The sequence below is a fragment of the Pseudorca crassidens genome, chromosome 10, assembly GCF_039906515.1.
Source record: "Pseudorca crassidens isolate mPseCra1 chromosome 10, mPseCra1.hap1, whole genome shotgun sequence".
In the NCBI taxonomy this organism is placed as follows: Eukaryota; Metazoa; Chordata; class Mammalia; order Artiodactyla; family Delphinidae; genus Pseudorca; species Pseudorca crassidens.
Genome location: NC_090305.1, coordinates 62,547,578 through 62,568,536, shown reverse-complemented (window position 1 = coordinate 62,568,536; position 20,959 = coordinate 62,547,578). Strand labels below are relative to the sequence as shown.

Below are 20,959 nucleotides of genomic sequence, written 5' to 3'. Positions count from 1 at the left end.
CTAAGATCAGGAACAAGACAAGGTTGCCCACTCTCACCACTCTTATTCAACATAGTTTTGGAAGTTTGAGCCGCAGCAATCAGAGAAGAAAAGGAAATAAAAGGAATCCAAATCGGAAAAGAAGTAAAGCTGTCACTGTTTGCAGATCACATGATACTATACATAGAGAATCCTAAAGATGCTACCAGAAAACTACTAGAGCTAATCAATGAATTTCGTAAAGTAGCAGGATACAAAATTAATGCACAGAAATCTCTGGCATTCCTACACACTAATGATGAAAAATCTGAAAGTGAAATCAAGAAAACACTCCCATTTACCATTGTAACAAAAAGAATAAAATATCTAGGAATAAACCTACCTAAGGAGACAAAAGACCTGTATGCAGAAAATTATAAGACACTGATGAAAGAAATTAAAGATGATACAAATAGATGGAGAGATATACCATGTTCTTGGATTGGAAGAATCAACATTGTGAAAATGACTCTACTACCCAAAGCAATCTACAGATTCAATGCAATCCCTATCAAACTACCCCTGGCATTTTTCACAGAACTAGAACAAAAAACTTCACAATTTGTATGGAGACACAAAACACCCCGAATAGCCAAAGCAATATTGAGAATGAAAAACGAAGCTGGAGGAATCAGGCTCCCTGATTTCAGACTATACTACAAAGCTACAGTAATCAAGACAGTATGGTACTGGCACAAAAACAGAAAGATAGATCAATGGAACAGGATAGAAAGCCCAGAGATAAACCCACGCACATATGGTCACCTTATGTTTAATAAAGGAGGCAGGAATGTACAGTGGAGAAAGGACAGCCTCTTCAATAAGTGATGCTGGGCAAACAGGACAGGTACATGTAAAAGTATGAGATTAGATCACTCCCTAATACCATACACAAAAATAAGCTCAAAATGGAAAGACCTAAATGTAAGGCCAGAAACTATCAAACTCTTAGAGTAAAACATAGGCAGAACACTCTATGACATAAATCACAGCAAGATCCTTTTTGACCCACCTCCTAGAGAAATGAAAATAAAAACAAAAATAAACAAATGGAACCTAATGAAACTTCAAAGCTTTTGCACAGCAAAGGAAACCATAAACAAGACCAAAAGACAACCCTCAGAATGGGAGAAAATATTTGCAAATCAAGCAACTGACAAAGGATTAATTTCCAAAATTTACAAGCAGCTCATGCAGCTCAATAACAAAAAAACAAACAACCCAATCCAAAAATGGGCAGAAGACCTAAATAGACATTTCTCCTAAGAAGATATACACACTGCCAACAAACACATGAAAGAATGCTCAACGTCATTAATCATTAGAGAAATGCAAATCAAAACTACAATGAGATATCATTTCACACCAGTCAGAATGGCCATCATCAAAAAATCTAGAAACAATAAATGCTGGAAAGGGTGTGGTGAAAAGGGAACCCTCCTGCACTGTTGGTGGGAATGTAAATTGATACAGCCACTATGGAGAACAGTATGGAGGTTCCTTAAAAAACTAAAAATATAACTACCATATGACCCAGCAATCCCACTACCAGGCATATACCCTGAGAAAACCATAATTCAAAAAGAGACATGTACCACAATGTTCATTGCAGCACTATTTACAATAGCCAGGACATGGCAGCAACCTAAATGTCCATAGACAGATGAATGGCTAAAGAAGATGTGGCACATATATAAAATGGAATATTACTCAGCCATAAAAAGAATCGAAATTGAGTTATTTGTAGTGAAGTGGATGAACCCAGAGTCTGTCATACAGGGTGAAGTAAGTCAGAAAGAGAAAAACAAATACCATATCCTAACACATATATATGGGATCTAAAAAAAAAGGTACTGATGAACCTAGTCGCAGGGCAGGAATAAAGAGGTAGACATAGAAAATGGACTTGAGGACATGGGATGGAAGGGTGAAGGTGGGGCGAAGTGAGAGTAGCATTGACATATATACACTACTGAATGCCAAGTATTTGGCTAGTGGGAAGCAGCAGCATAGCACAGGGAGGTTGGCTCGGTGCTTTGTGATGACCTAGAAGGGTGGGATGGGGGGATGGGAGGGAGGCTTAAGGGGGAGGGAATATGGGGACATGTGTATGCATATGGCTGATTCGCTTTGTTGTGCAACAGAAACTAACACAGTATTGTGATGCAATTATACTCCAATAAAGATCTATTAAAAAAAAAAGATACATGCACCCCTATGTTCATAGCGGCACTATTCACAATAGCCAAGACATGGAAATAACCTAAATGTCCATCGACAGATGAATGCATAAAGAAGATGTGGTACATATATACGATGGAATACTACTCAGCCATTAAAAAGAATGAAATAATGCCATTTGCAACAACATGGATGCAACTAGAGAGTATCATACTAAGTGAAGTAAGTCAGAAAGAGAAAGACAAATACCATATGATACCACTTATATGTGAATCTAAAATATGACACAAAGGAACATATTTACAAAACAGAAACAGACTCACGGATGTAGAGAACAGACTTGTGGTCGCCAAGGCGGAGGAGTTGGGGGGGAAATGGAGTCGGAGGTTGGGGTTAGCAGATGTAAGCTATTATATATGGAATAGATAAACAACAAAGTCCTACTGTATAGCACAGAAAATTATATTCAGTATCCTATGATAAACAATGCTGGAAAAGAACATTAAAAAAATGAATGTATATATAGGGACTTCTCTGGTGGCACAGTGGTTAAGAATCCACCTGCCAATGCAGGAGACACAGGTTCAAGCCCTGGTCTGGGAAGATCCCACATGCCGCAGAGCAACTAAGCCCATGCGCCACAACTATTGAGCCTGCGCTCTAGAGCCTGCGAGCCACAACTACTGAGCCCGTGTGCTGTAACTAGTGAAGCCCACGCACCTAGAGCCCATGCTCTGCAACAAGAGAAGCCACCGCAATGAGAAGCCCGTGCACCGCAACAAAGAATAGCCCCTGCTTGCCGCAACTAGAGAAAGCCCGAGAGCATCAATGAAGACCCAACGCAGCCAAAAATAAAATAAATAAACAAATAAATAAATATATATATTTTAAAAAGAATGTGTATATATATATGTATAACTGAATCACTTTGCTGTACAGCAGAAATTAGCACAACACTGTAAATCAACTATACCTCAATTTAAAAAGAGGAGAGGAGAGAAAGGAATGGGGAAAAGGAGCGAAAAGACAAAAGAATTCTAAAACCAGTCTTCAGGGCTTCCCTGGTGGTGCAGCGGTTAAGAATCCGCCTACCAATGTAGGGTACATGGGTTCGAGCCCTGGTCTGGAAAGATCCCACATGCCACGGAGCAACTAAGCCTATGTGCCACAACTACTGAGCCTGCGCTCTAGAGCCCATGTGCCACAACTACTGAAGCCCGTGCACCTAGAGCCCGTGCTCCACAACAAAAGAAGCCACCACAATGAGAAGCCCACACACCACAACGAAGAGTAGCCCCGGCTTGCTGCAACTAGAGAAAGCCTGAGCGCAGCAACGAAGACCCAACACAGCCAAAAATTAATTAATTAATTAATTAATTAATTAAAAAGCTCTTAGAACACATTTTTTTAAGAAGCTCTTAATTAGAGCTCTTAATTATTCAATACATTACAGAGACTAATTGAAGATGGATTCTGTGATAGGTTAAGGACCTCATCTAGACCAGGGGTTGGCAGACCATGGCCCATGGGTTAATTCCAGCCACTGCCTGTTTTGGTAAATAGCTTATAGGAGCAGAGCCACACCCATTCATTTTTGTGTTATCTATGGCTGCTTTTGCACTAAAACGAATGAGATGAATAGTTGTGGCTGAGATTCTATGGCCAAAAATTCTAACATATTCACTATGACGCCCTTTACAAGGAAAGTTTGCTGATTCCTGATATAGATTATTCCTTTTAGTCCTAACAGCCCTTGGAAGTTGACATTTTTCACCTTTATTTTACCACAAGGGAAACTGAGGTTTAGAGAAGGCAAATGACTTGCCCAGATTCACAGACATTAAGTATTGGGAACATGATAAAACTGTCTTTTGACAATAACATATGGTCTCCTGTTAGAGTCATTTCCCCACCTCATGGGAACTTTGTCTTGTAAGGAATCAATGAGAGGACACAGTAGGTCATAGAATTCCAAGGTATTTAAGTATTGAGCCAGCCAAGATATCATGAGTACTCTCACTGGAGCTAAAGGTCATCCCATGTATCTTTGTCCCTTTACTTTTTCAGAAGTGACCCTGTCCACTGGTGCAGGAGCACCAACCTTGTTCTGGGATCCCAACCAACACTCTACTCCTTCCCACAAATTCCCCCTACATCTCTATCACACCTTCATCCAGCAGAAAGCCTGACCTTCTGAGGTAAATTCATTCTACAGTTGGTTCAACACAGCCATCATAAAGGACACTCTTGTCCGTCTCTGCCAGAGTTCTGCCAGCCCACACTGAGGAAAAGCCCTCATTCCCAGGCTCAAATGAGCACAAAGGCAAGAGTAAACCAGATCCAACTCTCCAGAGGGAAAGGCAGTCCCAAGCTAGGATACAGGGTCCAGTCAGGTGAATTCATCCCAGGCTGCAGCACTGAGCTATCAGAGGCTAGAGCAAAGAGTCGTCCCAGGATAGAGTTTTTTGAGGGCAGGGCATGTCTTATTGCCCACAGGGCCTACTTAGCACAGGGTTTGGCACAAAAAAATATGTCCAACAAATAAGAGCTATGATCGTTATGTGTTCATAAGCGTTTGCTAAATAAATTAATCAAAAAACATGGTCTCATTACAAACCTTTCAGCACCAGGGTAGTTAAACACATATACAGTCTTATAATTACAAATTATTTTTCACATCCCCTATCTAAATTCACCCTACCAACAATGTTTAGGGAAATAGAGAAAGCTTTTAAACCCCATTTCACAGAGGAAAGGAGATTAAGAGATTAAGTAACTCAGCCCAACATCACACTGCCAGGGGGCAGGGGTGAACCCAGAGAGGACTCAACAGCCTGTGTTTCTGCCAGAGAACCAGAAGCAACGACTGAATGTGTCTGCCCACTCCTTGCCACGCCACAGGCATGCCCTTCTTTTTTCTCTATCTCTTCCCTTCTCCCTAAAGGTCTCACTTTTCCTCCCTCTCCCCTGTCTCAGGTTCCAAAAAAAGGATTCCTTGACTGTACTAATGATTCTATACTAGATACTGTTGCCTTTTTAACAAGTGTGCCTGAGTTTCTACCCAAGGTTTCTCTGCAAAGTTTCATGTTCTAATAACAGAAGGTAAAGAAAATTTAAAAGGCCACTTGCATTTAAGAGATCTGCACACAACTTGTTTTCTTTACTGAACCACAGTGATTGGATTTCAAATGTATTGAACACCCCTGCCTGCCTCTTATGCTATTTTCTCTCAACCTAACTGCACTAACGTTTTGCAGAATCTACTGTTAAGTAGTTAGTCAGACATGAGCAGGTCCCCACCCCGTCCTGGACAGGGTCATCGTTCCCTCCCCCCACCTGGACACTGGTGATCAGAACACACCCAGAGATCCTCCATTTTGTGGTCAAGGACCACTAAGTTTCCAGCCTCATCAGGATCAAGCAAGATAAAACGAGCAGCACAGGCTGACGCAGGTGCACCAAAAACTAAAAAGTAGCACAAAGTAACCTGGGGTTCATGATGCCATATTTGTAATAAATTAACATTGCAGTTTTGCACACACCCCCAACCCCGTGGGTTTCACTTGGGTAAGCGCCTGCGCACAGGAGAAAAGTTATATAAGCTAAAGCTGTCAGTCAATCAACTTGTCAAATAACAGGACACAGGGAGGGACCACCACCCTAAAAAACCCAACCCTATTCCCATTGCGAGGCTGCTTCTGGTTTCCAGACAGCCTGCTCTCCTTTCCCGGGAACATACTTTCATTTTGCTTAATAAAACTCGTGCTGCTTAAAAACTGCTCTACATCTCTCGATTGCATTCTTTTCTTCGGGAGGACAAGAACCGAGGAATTGCCATTTCCTTGGTAAAACTACTTCCCCTAGTACAAGTACAAACTCCATTTACTGGAAAGCCTTTTTAAAACTTTTTTTTTTTTGACCGCACTGCGCAGCTTGTGGGATCTTAGTTCCCCGACCAGGGATTGAACCCCTGCCACAGCAGTGAAAGCATGCAGTCCTAACCACTGGACCATCAGGGAATTCCCTAAAACAATCTTATAAAACAGACAGCAAATCCCAAAAACATGTTCAGCTGACACGTTTGCCCTGGGGCAAGTTCCAAGTACCCGTATATTCAGCAACTCAGAAAACATTCCAACCACGGTCAGTGTGAATATGGGTCAAAGTCATCCAAGACCTCATGCATATCAGCTGTCCTGAGGAATACATGTCAGGGGCAGCCCAGGCAAGCTCTTGCTTCCTTCCAGAGTGCTTCTTTCAGATTCTGATACTCTCCACCCTCCAGGCAGGACATAGACAGGTATAGTGGCCAAAATAGTGGCCAGAATGGAGAGGGCTGCATTAATGCTGGGGTAGGAGATGAGGTTCAAGTGTTACAGTGCAGCAAGGCTATTATTTGGTTGTTCTTGCCTGGGAACATCCATCTACCCAGCCATCTACCTCCCCAGCTGTGCTTTACACCTGGCCATGTAGGGAGTATATCTCCCTTGAAAGCCTCATACAGTGACACCTCGGCCTCACCATTCTCCAGCAAACACAGATTGCTTGGAATGAGGGACTAAGAAATTAATCACAGCAAGAACTTTGCTGTTCCTGCACTTCAAAAATGACATGGTTCAGAAGGGGAACGAACAAGGCCTTTCTGGGGCTCTCCTGGAGGCCTGTGGCTGTGAAGACACTGTGGGGAAATTTTTGGCCACAAAACATGGGCAGAGTAGGAGGAAATTCTTCTCTTCCCATGCTTTACTTCATTGTACAAGGACATCAAGCCTGGGTCTCACTGTCCTTCATTTTCAGGAACCTCTGGATTACAAGGTGGCTTCATTAAACAAGTCAATGAGGTCAGTATCAGCCTGCTGCATGTCCTGAGGCAAGGAGTTGGTGTGTGAAAGGGTTTATTCAACACACCATCATCACTAGGAAGTCAAACTTGGTGATGGAATAAAAAAAAGGTCTTTCAGCACCCTGTGCGTGCCTATTTCCTGCAAAACTTTGAGGATGACTGTACACTTAGCCTTGAAAAGACACAGACACTGAGATGCTGTCCACCTGGTATTTTCTCTGATACTACTCTGTTCCTCCTTGAAAAGGGTTCCCAGAATCAATTCCAACATGTGTGTGTGTGGAGGCTTCCCCACACCAACAAGAAATTCTTAGACACCAGCAGGTGTCTGAGAAATCAACTCAGTTCTGACACTAGCTACCCAGGTAAAGGGCTCAGTCTCACAAGACCACCCTTCACTTCAGACGCCAGTCGCAAGCCCAGGTCCTTACCTGTGCTTCTGACCAACTGGCTACAAATCAGAGGTTCCCAGGACATCCTCCTCGGGTCCAAATGACCTGCTAAAACGACTCACAGAACTCAGGAAAACCCATGTACTCACCAGATGACTGATTTATTATAAAAGGATATTAAAGGATACAAATTAACAGCCAGATGAAAAGACATACGGCGAGGTACCCAACAAAGGCACTTCTGGCCTCTTAGAGCATGGGGTCCTCATATGAGCATGAGGAAGCACTGTCGCTCTCCACGTGGAAGCTCTCCAAAAATGGGACCAAAAGCTGTCCTTCTGGGTTTTCATAGAGGCTTCATTACATACCTACAATTGACTAAATCATTGGCCAATGGCAACCGAGTCAATCTCAGGCTCCTCTCCCCTCTTCCTGAAAATCAGGGGGTGGGACTGAAAGTTCCAACCCTCTAATCACAGAGTTGGTTCTTTCCTGGCAACCCACCCCCATCCTACTTCTAAAAGTCACCTCATTAACACAACAAGAGACACCTTTACCACTCTGAACATTTAGGAAATTCCAAGGGTTCTGGCCATCTGGATGACCACATATATATTTTCCTTATAAATCACGACATCCCACTCCTCTTCCTCCTCCCAATGTTCACCCCCTTCACTCAGGAATGCCTGCAGCAAACCCAGCTGAGCTGTGAAGTGCTCTGAGAATGCCTTTAGCGTACCATCACTTTGCCCACAGCGTCTAGAAGTTTGGTGACTGGCTCCACTGCACAGGACCAAATAATAGCTGAGTCCAGCTCCTGCATCTTAGAAGCCAAGAACAAATCCTTCCAGCTGGCCATTCATGGAATCACCCTCTGATCACAGAAACCCTGCAGTAATTCCTTTGGTAAACCGCAGACTGCTATTCTCTGCAAGAAGCATTCTGTCGGGAGATTCTCAGTCATGTCAACAGCCTCTACGAAATCAATCAGATATTAAATAAAACTCCACTTACCTTCTTCAGTCTGGTGAAAACGGCACACAAAGAGGGAGAGATTTTCTTTGGAAGAGATACCAGTGTTCCCATCTATGATCACACTCAAGAATTCGGCTGCTTTTACCAGCTCCGGGAACTTGTTCTGGGTTTGGAGGCCTGTTAGCCTGTTAGTTCATTCTGCATTTCTTCAGCTATTTCGAGCACCATGTGGTACGTAGCTAATTTTCTCTTTCAAAACTGGCTTCAGTTCTGTAATATAATGTGAGAATGCATATGTAACCTTGGTGTTAGTGAGCCTTCTATGCAACAGAATATTCTGTGTTCCACAGAAAATGAGTTTAATGATCTATTTTAGAGCATGACAACTGTTTGTCAACAGCTTCTAATACTCAAAGGCAACAAAAGCCACCAACTTTGCTGTGGCCTCACCATGTTCCTTAGATCTGATATGTTTCCCAAGTATTTTTTTAAATTATTTTATTGAAGTATAGTTGATTTACAGTGTTGTGTTAACTTCTGCTGTATAGCAAAGTGATAGTTCCCTGTGCTATACAATAGGACCTTGTTGCTTATCCATTCTATGTATAATATTTAGCATCATCTGCTAATCCCCTTGTTCTATCACCATATTTCCTGAAATCTTTTCTTGACACTGGACCAATTTGTATTGGCACAGAAACCAACACTAACTCCTTGGTTATTAAACAGAAAAGACAAACCACAAAATACCCCATCCAGGCATTTGGAGTATTAGACAAACTTGCACTACTGAAAGAAACTGGGCACTGTATCCCAAGAGTCCTGACCCATTTCAGGGACCATCAACCTCTTTGGGAACTTGAAGTTGGAAGTGAGCAACCACTGGCTTGCTAAGTAAGCTTCATTTGATCTCACTCAGGTTCCTGTGATTTAATAGGCCAATGTCCTCCTCATGATGGACATCTTGCTCATCCAAGTTTATGTCATCACCTGTGGTGAGTTTACCTCCTGCTTTGCAACAGAAAAGATCTAAAATTTCCCCATTGATGAAACCCTCAGGGTACCTTCCTGCTATATCGTCAACATTTGTTAAGTAAAAGTTAGCTCTGGGGACTTCCCTGGTGGTCCAGTGGGTAAGACTCTGAGCTCCCAACGCAGGGGGCCTGGGTTCAGCCCCTAGTGGGGGAACTAGATCCCACATGCTGCAACTAAGTCCACGTGATGCAACTAATATCCGGCACAGCCAAAATAAATAAATAAATAAATAAATATTTTTTTAAAGTTAGCTCTGACTGAGAAAGTAAAACCTGCATGGCTAGTCACTGGGCAGGAAAAACAGATATAAATAAAGACAACTGTAAAGTTAACAGGAAACAATATTTCTGCCAATGAATGCTACATCTATGAAGGGTCATAATAACCCTCTTCTTTGAGTAACTACTGATTTCTCACTTATTGAGAAACTTTGTTCTCTAAAATCAAAGATTCTCAGAAACTTTGATGTTTTACATTTTATCAGTATGAATGAAAGTTTCAATTTACAACCCAGGGGCAAAGCTTCAGAAAAGGGGTTTCTGGACAACATTTTCAAAGAAACAGGACCATGGGTTCATTTTGCTGTCTAGGGCTGATGTTGACCACTTTAGAAAGTCCTGCTTTCCTCTGAGTCTATCAAAACAGTGTTTCATTTAAATTTCATCTAAACTTCACATCTCCCCACAATCCTATAACCCTCTCTCTTCTTAGCGGTCTTAGGTTGATTGGGCTTGGACCCTGTCATGTTCAGCTTCCAGGCTCCTAAGATGAAAATTTTGAAAATAGATGTGTGAATGAAAAATGTTGCCTGACATATCAGTCAACAAAGGCTATTGCGGCCATCAACCCATCAACCACTAAAGCCATCCCAACTGTGCACTCTGAGGGGATTCAGGATGGAAAAAAGAACAGTATATTGGTCCTAGATAGCTAAGGTGCATATCAAAGGAATAATTTCAATGAGCCCAGACTCTTGCAACTTCCCATACACAGAAAAGCCCTAAATTCACTAACTTGGAATGTCTGTTCTTTTTTTTTTTTTTTTCCAATTGGGGTATAGTTGTTTTTGGTTTTATTAACAGTAATCTTTTGATGTTCCACTACCTGGTTTTTGCTGGAAAACTCGTATATATCCTGGCTCCTCCCTTGCCTCTTTGGAGCAGTCCCCCAAAGCGATCTGAGAGGCTGTCTTCCTGGCTTAGGTGCTCAGAAAAGCCACCAAATAAAAAATAATTCTCAACTTTTAGGTTGTGCAGTTTCTTCACTTCACAGAAGTAACGTGCATTTTTCATTCCTAAATATATCATGCCAGGTAGGCATACATATGACGGCCATGCCAGTTCCATCATAACCGGGATTGGTTCATAACTCAGAAAGGTTACAGGAACAAGGATGTCAGGGTTCTGCGTAGCTTTTGCTTCACTTCTTGAACAGGCTGAGACTTTTTTCTCTTTTGGGCCCCAGACAGTTTGTCTGCTAAACTGAAGCCTCCATCCCTCATGACTGAGGGAAAAAAAAAAACAAAACCCGAGATACATCTACTCAGCTGAAGCTGACAGGTATACTGGGGTCCAGTGTGTACAGGTGGACAGCTCTGGCCACGCTCACACCCGCAGGGATTCTGGAAACAGCGGGGAAGGGGGCGAGCTGCTGCCCTCCCCCACATCGCCCGGCCTGGAGCCGACATCAGCGCTACCCCTCTGCTCGGAGCCTCAACGCTGAAACCCGAAGCAGGACGTCCGCCCTGCCCTTCACATCCACTTCTTGCCACAGACAGGCGCTGCGGCGCGCGGCTTCAGGGGAACATAATTTCCAACACAGCTTACGCCAACAGCTGACGAAAGACTGGAGCTCCAGAGCGTTCTGCGGTCGCCATGTTTGTAGCAGGCACGGACCTTGACCCGCCTTTCCTCTCAGTGATTGGACACGTAGGGACGGCGTACGGCAGGGGCGTGGCTCCGCAGGGAGAGGCCCCGCGAAATAAAGGGTGGGGCCAGGACGCCATCTTGGATCCTGGCGTCGTCCCCGACTTGCCCTCCCTCCCGGTGATTGGACAAGCCGGTTGGGTGTCCTGGAAGGGGCGTAGCCGGCCAACCAGACCTGGGCGTGTGTTTCGTCTGGTTCTCTTGCGTTTGAACCGTATAGATGCTTAAGATGTTTTTGCTTATCACTGGACGCCGGCGATGTAGCGAGGTAGAGAAGGCTTGCTTGGAGAATTATCTTGCCATTATAATGAAGCTTTGAAGAACTCTGAAAACCGCCTGGGGCTGCTTTGAAAGGTGTCTTAAGATGCTTCTTCAGGGACTTCCCTGGTGGTCCAGTGGCTAAAACTCCGCAATCCCAATGCAGGGGGCCCGGGTTCCATCCCTGGTCAGGAATCTAGATCCCACATGCTGCAACTAAGAGTTAGCATGCTGCAACTAAAGATCCTGCATGCCGCCACGAAGATCCCGCATGCCACAACTAAGACCTGGTGCAGCCAAATAAATAAATATATATTTTTAAATTTATTTATTTTTATTTTTGGCTACGTTGGGTCTTTGTTGCTGTGTGAGGGCTTTCTCTAGTTGCGACGAGCGGGGGGCTACTCTTCGTGCGGTGCGCGGGCTTCTCATCGCGGTGGCTTCTCTTATTGTGGAGCACGGGCTCTAGGGGCGTGGGCTTCCGTAGTTGTGGCTCACGGCCTCTGGAGCGCAGGCTCAGTTGTAGCACACGGGCTTAGTTGCTCCGCGGCATGTGGGATCTTCCCGGACCAGGGCTCGAACCCGTGTGCCCTTTTTTTTAAAAAAAAAAGATGCTTCTTCAAGGATGGGCTTCCCGGGTGGCGCAGTGGTTAAGAATCGGCCTGCCAGTGCAGGGGACATGAGTCCCCCCACAACTACTGAACCCGCGTGCCACAACTACTGAAGCCTGCGCGCCTAGAGCCTGTGCTCCGCAACAAAGAGAAGTCACCCAATGAGAAGCCCGTGCACTGCAACGAAGAGTATCCCCGCTCACCACAACTGGAGATAGCCTGTGCACAGCAACAAAGACCTAATGCAGCCAAAAATAAAATTAAAAAATAAAATAAATTTTAAAAGAAAAGAAGGGCTTCCCCGGTGGTGCAGTGGTTGAGAGTCCGCCTGCCGATGCAGGGGACACGGGTTCGTGCCCCGCTCCGGGAAGATCCCACATGCCACGGAGCGACTAGGCCCATGAGCCATGGCCGCTGGGCCTGCGCGTCCGGAGCCTGTACTCCGCAACGGGAGAGGCCACAACAGTGAGAGGCCCGCGTACCAAAAAAAAAGAAAAGAAAATCCTGGATTCCTTTCAAAAAAAAAGATGTTTCTTCAAGGATGCACTGTCATTTTTCAGGAAGAAAGATGGGGACCACATTCTAGGAAGAGGGGGGTTGACTGCATGAAAAGCCATGAAACGTAGCTATAGCGGGATTAGGGGTGAGTGGCGCAGAACGGCCAAAGAGAAGAAGCTAGGAAGGGGGGTTGGGGTGAGATTATGCAAGGCCTTGAATGGCTAAGGAGTTTGGACTTTATCCTGTAGATTAGGTGATAAAAATGGACTTTTGGAGGACTTTAAACCAGTGTGACATAACCATTTAGTGAACTCTAGAAAAATAATTCTGTAACTGGAGAATCCCAGTCTTTCCCAAAGTGTGTTCAATGAACCACTTGGGGAGCTTGTTTATTACATGCAGATTCTTGACCCTCCGCAGACCTGCAAATCAAGATTCTCTGGTTGTACAGCCAGGAAACACATTTGGGGGAAAGAAATGTGCAAATCATAAAGGTAGAGATTTGAAAGTTCACAAGCTGAACACACTCTGTGTAACTAACACCCAGACGAAGAAACTCTCCAGCAGCTCAGAAACCCCCCTTCCCCCTCCAGCCATTGCTGACTGCACCAGGGGTAAAAGTGACTGCTTCTAATATCATAGATTAGTTTGCCTGTTTTGAATTTTCTATAAATGAAATCACAGAGTATATACTCTGTCTGGTTTATTTTTCCCAGTGTTGGGTATAAATTCATCCATGCTGTTCCCATGTAGTTGCTGTTGACTCCATCACTGCAAACTTCCACAATTTATCCATTCTCTTGTTTATGGCCTTTGGGTAGTTTCTAGTTTGGGGCTGTTACCAAGAAAGTGCTGCTATGAATATTTTTATTCACGCCTTCTGCTTTATAAATTATAAAGCAGGATACCAAGGCCTAAAGACTACCCAATTACTGAGTCCCTCCCTATTCAGGTACTGTACCAAGAAAAGATTTCAAGGTTCTGCTTTTATGGAACTTATGTCAATTGGCACAAAACTACAACCTAAATGAATGGAAAAATCAGTCGAACAATTGCCATTATGATGATAGCTCTAAGGAAAACAAAAAGCTGAGCTAGAAAAGGGAGAAGTAGAACAACTGCAATTTTTTTATGAGGTAGTCAGGTTAAGTCTCAGAAGCGGTATCTAGAAAAAAATACAAGACGAAAGTTCCTACTGCTATTCAATGAGTATGAAGAGGGAAGGGCATTCCTGGCAGGGGAGACACCATGTACAAAAGTCACAGCACAAGACAGTTCTTGGTGGCCTGGTCAAGATCAGTGTGGCTGAAGAAGCACAATGGTGAAGGAGGGATGGCATAAGATGTGTTGGGATATAGGAACACATGATGCAGGGCCTTGTAGGCCAGGGTAAGGAGTTTAGATTTTATTCTAAATACTGTAGAAAGCCACTAAAATATTTTATGTATTTACTTATTTATTTATTTATACATATTCTGGACACAAGTCCCTTATCAGATATTTGATGTGCAAATATTTTCTCCTGTTCTGTGGGTTGTCTTTTCATTTGGCTGCGCAGCGCGGCTTGCAGGATCTTAGTTCCCCCACCAGGGATCAAACCTGTGCCCCCTGCAGTGGAAGTGTGGAGCCCTAACCACTGGACCACCAGGGAATTCCCTGAAGTACTTTAAAAAGAAAGTGATGTAAGAGGAAAGAGATATGAAACATATGTATATGTATAACTGATTCACTTTGTTATAAAGCAGAAACTAACACACCATTGTAAAGCAATTATACCCCAATAAAGATGTTAAAACAAACACACACACACACACACACACACACACACACACACACACACACACACAAAGAAAGTGATGTGATCCAATTTACTTTTTAAAAAGATCCCTCTAACTGGTGAGCAGAGAACAGAGTAAAGGGACCAATGGAGAAGGCAGGTCACTTAGAAAGCTGCTAGAACAGTCCTGGGAATATACACTGGCAGAGAGCTTAGAGGAAAGGACTGAAATACATTTGGGAATTGTCAGCACAATGATCAACACCTTAAGGATGAAAGTTAACATTGCCATATTGGGACAAAGATATATCCTGCGGGTGTTCTGATGTGATGCATCAAGGGCACGGCATTTCTACCAAAAAATGTATAATCTGAATCTAATCATGATGAAAACTACAACAAATCCACATTGAGAGACCATCTACAAAACAACTAGCCTGTATTTTTAAATGTCAGTACTATGAAAGACAAGGAAAGATTTACTACAGATTTTAAGACTAGACGTGATAACCAAATACAAATTGTAACGCTTCATGAGATCATAGACCAGGAAGATTTTTTTTTCATTTGCTGGAAATGACATAAATGGAACAACTGATAATATTTGAAAAAGGAGTACAGATTAAATAATAGACTATGTAGGAATTCCCTGGCTGATGAGGATTCTGGGATTTCACTGCCGGGCCGGGTTCGATCACTGGTCGTGGAATAAGATCCCGCAAGCTGTGCCGTAGCCAAAAAAACCTCCAAACGCTATGTTATTATTAATGTAATGAGTTCGACCACTGAACTGATTATGTAGAATAATGTCCTTGTTTTTAGGAAATATCACATTTAAGTGTGTAGAGATAAAGGAACATCATGTCTGCAATTTCCTCTCAAATGGTTCAAAAAAAAAAAGGTTAAAAGATAAAGCAATGGTAAAATATTACCACTTGGGGACAATTACCCGCGGTATCAACTAAGCCAATGCAGCAATTCCAGTCCGGGAAAAGGAGCGCGGCCTCCGCACGCTCCGGCGAGCTCCAGCTTGTTTTCCCAGTGAGCATGCGTGCGCGTACGGGCGAACGTCCCAACCAATCAGTGCCCACGTCGGCGTCTCGTGCATCGCAGGGGCGGGGCGGCCTTCTACACATGCGCACAGTAGGGTGGGCTTTCTTCCTTTCCGCCTAACGCCGCCAATATGGTGAGTGTCCCGGTCGTGGGCTCCGGGTCGGCCTGCCATGCTGTTCCATCTCTACTTGGGTTGGGGAGTGGAGGCGCGGAATGGCGCCCAGTGGGTCTTAGGTAGCGCGCGGTGAGGGTCCTCGGTTGGGCAGGACATGGAGTTGGCAGCTTTCCGGATGCGCGCCCGACGAGCGCGTGTGGGGCCCGGTAGGCCTGGCGCTGCCTGGGCCACGCGTGCGCGCTTCGGCCGCCTGCGTCGGACCGCTGGTGTGCCCAGTCGCTTGGCCCGGCTGCTGGGGCCAAGCCGGGATGGGGCTGGTGATCCGGCCGTGCAGGCCCCGTAGGCCAGCGAGAACTTGGGTTTTGCCGCCGCCTTTGCGGATTTCGTCTAAGTTCCATGGCACCTGGGCGTGTTACCCTCAACATTCTTTTTCCCTGTTGTTAGCCACCCTGCCTTTAAGCTGCAAAGCCTTACAAACTAGGGAGTATGTTTAATCATTTTCTCTCCCCCACCTCTCAATTTTAGGTGTTCAGGCGCTTCGTGGAGGTTGGCCGGGTGGCTTACGTCTCCTTTGGGCCTCATGCCGGGAGGCTGGTCGCGATTGTAGATGTTATTGATCAGAACAGAGTAAGTGCAAAGGAAGAGTGTCACAGCTTCACATGGCAGTGGATGGTATGCAGTGTAGATGATAATGGTAATTGTCCCAACAGCCGTCTTAGGATAGGAGTACTATGGGTGGTAGCTTTATTTTAGGAAACCCAACGCAGATAGGGGTTAGGAGTACAGACTTGAATTGGTGGGTACTGCTGGGTTTGAGTAATACTTATGCTCCTTCAGCTAGGCAGAGTTTTTAACTAATTCTGGGCTAAAACATAGGTGAGGTTTAAATCAGTTATTATGTTTAAAGCAAGTTTAGAACAAAGCCAGGCACACAGAAAGCCATTATTTGCTATTGTCACTATTAGAGCACCACAACTGAGGGATTGACCAAAGGCTGTGAATAATCATAAAGTTATTTGTTGGGAATGCAAGGATTAAAGATTTTAAATTATATGTAGTTGGGTTTTATGCTGTGCTGGTGTTGCTAAGTCTTTTTAACCTTTAAAGAAAAGCATTTAAATATAAGGATTTGATGATTCTGAAAGGAATAATATATAGAATATTTGCATTTTGAATGCTGTTACCTTTTTACACTGAGATCCTTGATTTTGCGTCTTCTAGGCTTTGGTGGATGGACCTTGCACTCAAGTAAGGAGGCAGGCTATGCCTTTCAAATGCATGCAGCTCACTGACTTCATCCTTAAGTTCCCACACAGGTAACTATCCACCAACCGTCACCCCTCCCCTAGTTTTGTTAATGCTAGCAAAAGCATGCTTAGTTTAATTTAGAAATGTTTTTGCTATTTTGTTGTTTTTCTCTTGAGAACATAGTAAGCAGTGTGAAAGTGAGAGCAGTTTAGAAGAGGGATTTACATCGTAGAAGTGGACAGGCATTATTTACTTCTAAAATTCCCTGTGGTCTGGTAGTTCTCTGGCTTTCTCTCTATCCAGATTTCCCATCCTTTTTCTCTTGTTCCCCTTTCTTTCAGGTTTTACACAACAAAAGCCTCCCTGTATATGTGGTTCCCCCAACATATGTTAGTCCATTTTAGCTTCAGAACAAAACTAGCGATTGTCTCTTGCAACTCTATCATTAGTTGAGCTTTTTGTATGTGTCGGCTATTAAGTATTTAATATACATCATCTCCTTATGACAGCCACAAAGAGGTTCTATTCCCAGTTGTTTGTAAGGGATTAAGGCATTCTGTGATTCTTGACATGATTTCGGTTATAGAAGTTAAACACTATGGTGTGTTGCTGTGCAGTGACAGTTGTTTGCAATGGAACATGTGCTGTGACATATTGCTAGTTTATTTTCTAAGCATACTGGGTTTTGATATTTGAAAGGAATTTCAAAATGATTATAATCCCATTTTATGGTGTTTGAACACAAATCTTTATAAGCGTTATTGTACAAAATAAAAGCATAAGGCATAACGATTTACTTTACATCATTCTTTATGAAAAGGAAAATGCTTTCTACACATCCACTAGTTGAGTGATATTGTATACATGATCAGGTGATTTTTAAACCCAGAAAGTGGAATGGTTTGCATATTTTTATTAAAATTTTGTTTGAGATTATAAGATATCCTGGCTTAGTGAACACCATTCCAACAAGTAAAAGATATTGATACATTGTGCCAGGTGGTGTGTTTTCTATGGAGACAACTAGAACTGGAAGTAGAAAAAATGAGAAGGGTTCTTTTGGCATTTTCCTTATGCTTTTTAATTTGAGGGGTATAAATTGTGCTTTTTCAGAGGATGAAAAGCTGTCCTTGGATCTGTGTGGTTTCAAAGATGATATCTGTTTATTTATTTTATTTTTTGGCCATACTAGGTGTTAGCTGCAGCATGCGTGTGGGACCTAGTTCCCTGAGCAGGAATCGAACCTGGGCCCCCTGCATTGGGAGCACGGAGTCTTAGCCACTGGGCCACCAGGAATGTCCCAAAGATGATTTCTTAATCTATGGTATTGGCTCTTTCTAGTGCCCGCCAGAAGTATGTCCGAAAAGCCTGGGAGAAGGCAGATATCAATGCAAAGTGGGCAGCCACAAGGTGGGCCAAGAAGATTGAAGCCAGAGAAAAGGTAATGATTTAGAGTCATTTGAATTCGGACCTTCTCTGGGGAAGATTAGAAGGTGGTATGACAGAGATTTTTTTTTTTTTTTTTTTAACAGAAAGCCAAGATGACAGATTTTGATCGTTATAAAGTCATGAAGGCAAGGAAAATGGTAAGTTTTTAATTAATTCAGGATTGTTGTATTCTAACCCTAAACTAGTTTGTCTGGTTAATTCTGCTTGCCTAAGCTTACAGACCAAAGTTGACTTATAGGAGTCTTAGACATCATAAGGGTTGTCTTCTATACATACATATTCCACACATATAAGATGGATATGTGTTTTGTATGCATATATGATAAACATTTCTATTGAAATTTTTCAGAGGAACAGACTAATCAAGCTTGAAGTTAAGAAACTTCAAAAGGCAGCTCTCCTGAAGGCTTCTCCCAAGAAAGCACTTGCTGCTAAGGGGGCAGCTACAGCAGCTGCTGCAAAGGTTCCAGCAAAAAAGATGACTGCTACGGGTAAGAAGGCTCCAGCCCAGAAGGTTACTGCCCAGAAAGCTGCAGGCCAGAAGGCAGCACCTCCTCCAAAGGCTCAGAAGTGTCAGAAAGCTCCAGCCCAGAAAGCACCTGCTCCAAAGGCATGTGGCAAGAAAGCATAAGAGGCTGTTATAAACAGAATAAAGGTTCTTTTTGACATGCTGGCAAATCTGTTTAATGTATGGATTAAAGTCTGTTACTGGGGCCGGGGTTATGAGGCAGATTGATGGTAGGGTTGTTAATGTTGTCATTGGAGAATCAGTTCCTTAGTCCCACTCTGCCCAGACTCAAAGTCATCACACAAAGTCATAAGTAATGTTCTCATGGGAAATCGTGATAATTAGACCACTGGGTTAATTTTTTTTCCCTTGTACAAATATATTTCCCGTAAATAAGTAAAATCCCAGCTGCTTTTGATGCTCGAGTTTAGTAAATTTTCTTATAAAAATAAACTAAGAAAACAAATACATTATACATTGGTTCCTTAAAGATTCTGGTTCCCAATCATTTCTAATCAAAAGCTGGCTTCTGAGCCTCACTGGGACAAGGAGGACAGCTCCTTTTTGCTTGGTGGTATTAATAGGCAGGTGAAACAGTGTAATAGTTTCTGTGATAGAGGAAATACAGGCAATTTTGGGTTACCTGTCCTTGTCTGAGGGGGTTGTCTAAAGTTGAATCTTCAGCTTCCACCCAAAAGAAAGATGGTGTAAGGGGAAGGGTGGTATGAACCTCAGGAATATAGAGGACTTGCCAGAGGACACTGGACCCGGAAGCCAGTTGTTGGGTCTGTGTTGGGCAGGTGGGGTGTAAGAAGCCATAGGGTGTTTTTAAATGGAGTGATACCTGAGATTCAGATCGTGTGCTGTTGAACTGAATGAAACCAGGCAACAAGAGTGGGAAGGTCAGATGGTGTCAAGCTTGGCCGTATTCCTTACCTTGACAAGAGTCCAAAATAAAGTGGCAATGGTGATGCCATTTGGTAGTCTTGATGTTAATGTAAATAAGTGATGTCTTCTACTAGTCTCTTGGTTTACCACTAGTGCTTCTGTCCCACCTTTTCTTGGATTTTTTTTTTTTTTTAAGTTTCATGAACTGCATTCTCTAGTATTCCAGGTAGCATTCATGAGTAATAAACTTTTGAATGCTTGCTTGTCAAAGTATTTTTATTGTGTGCTTATGAGTTTTTACAGCACATCTGATAGCGAATGTATGGGTTTTTTTGTTTTGCTTTTTCCCCCACACCATTTCTGTAATTCTCCACACTTCAGTTAAATTCTGACCCATAACTACCCAGGTGAGCCTCAGGTTAAGGGGTCTGCCCCGACTTCAGACGTCAATTGCAAGTCTCAGGCCTCCTGTACTTCTCACTGTGCAGCTGAAAATTGGAGTTCCCATGACTCCTTCCTTAGGTTTTAACAGTTTATTAGAGCTAAGGCTCATTGCAGAACTGGGAAATACGTTACCAGTTTGTCACAAAAGATAAAACTAGGGAACAGCCAAGTGGAAGTGCATGGGTCAAGGTGTGGGGGGAAGGGGCATACAGCTTTCCTGCCCTCACTAGCTTACCACCCTGCCAGCACCTTCATGTATTCATCCTGGAAGCTCTCTGAGCCCCCCATCCCTTGAGAGTTTTTATGGAGGTTCATTAGGTAGGCATGTTTGTTAAAATATTGGCCATTGGTGATTAGCTAGATCTCCAGCCCCTCTCTGCTCCAGGCGGTAGGGGTTAGCATTCAAGCCACGTGGTCCCAATCCCCTGGTGGATTCCTCTGGTGACGAGGACCCCCCAACTGTCACCCCCGAAGTTAGGAGCCCCCAGCTGCTGACTTACCAGGAAACACAAAGGCAGTCTCACTACTCCGGAGACTCCAAGGATTTTAGAAACTTCTTGTGTCAGAAGTGAAGACCAAACATTTCTTTTTTTTAATTTAATTTGTTTAATTTTTAAATTTTTTGGCCGCGTGGCATGTGGTATCTTAGTTCCCCAATGAGGGATGAACCTGCGCCCCTGCAGTGGAAGCGAGGAGTCGTAACCACTGGACCACCAGGGAATTCCCCAAATATGTATTTCT

At 43.5% G+C, this 20,959-nt stretch overlaps 1 protein-coding gene and 1 long non-coding RNA gene across 3 annotated transcripts in view; one reads left to right on the top strand and one right to left on the bottom strand.

Annotated features, from left to right (window-relative positions):
• LOC137232318 (uncharacterized) overlaps positions 1–15,639 on the bottom strand; it is a 557,085-nt gene extending 541,446 nt beyond the window's left edge. Inside the window, exons 1-2 of one of the 2 annotated variants that reach the window (XR_010946964.1) lie at positions 15,463–15,639; positions 8,449–8,679 (exon numbers count right to left, since the gene is read on the bottom strand). This is a non-coding gene — a long non-coding RNA (uncharacterized lncRNA). The remainder of the gene's footprint in view (positions 1–8,448; positions 8,680–15,462) is intronic. The other variant, XR_010946963.1, reaches the window with a different exon arrangement.
• On the top strand, positions 15,565–19,056 carry RPL14 (ribosomal protein L14). Its single transcript, XM_067754017.1, has 6 exons — positions 15,565–15,699; positions 16,207–16,308; positions 16,903–16,997; positions 18,271–18,370; positions 18,462–18,515; positions 18,728–19,056. The coding sequence occupies exons 1-6, from the start codon at positions 15,697–15,699 to the stop codon at positions 19,007–19,009; spliced, it is 636 nt and encodes a 211-aa protein (XP_067610118.1). The 5' UTR covers positions 15,565–15,696; the 3' UTR covers positions 19,010–19,056.
• Positions 19,057–20,959: the final 1,903 nt, after the last annotated feature.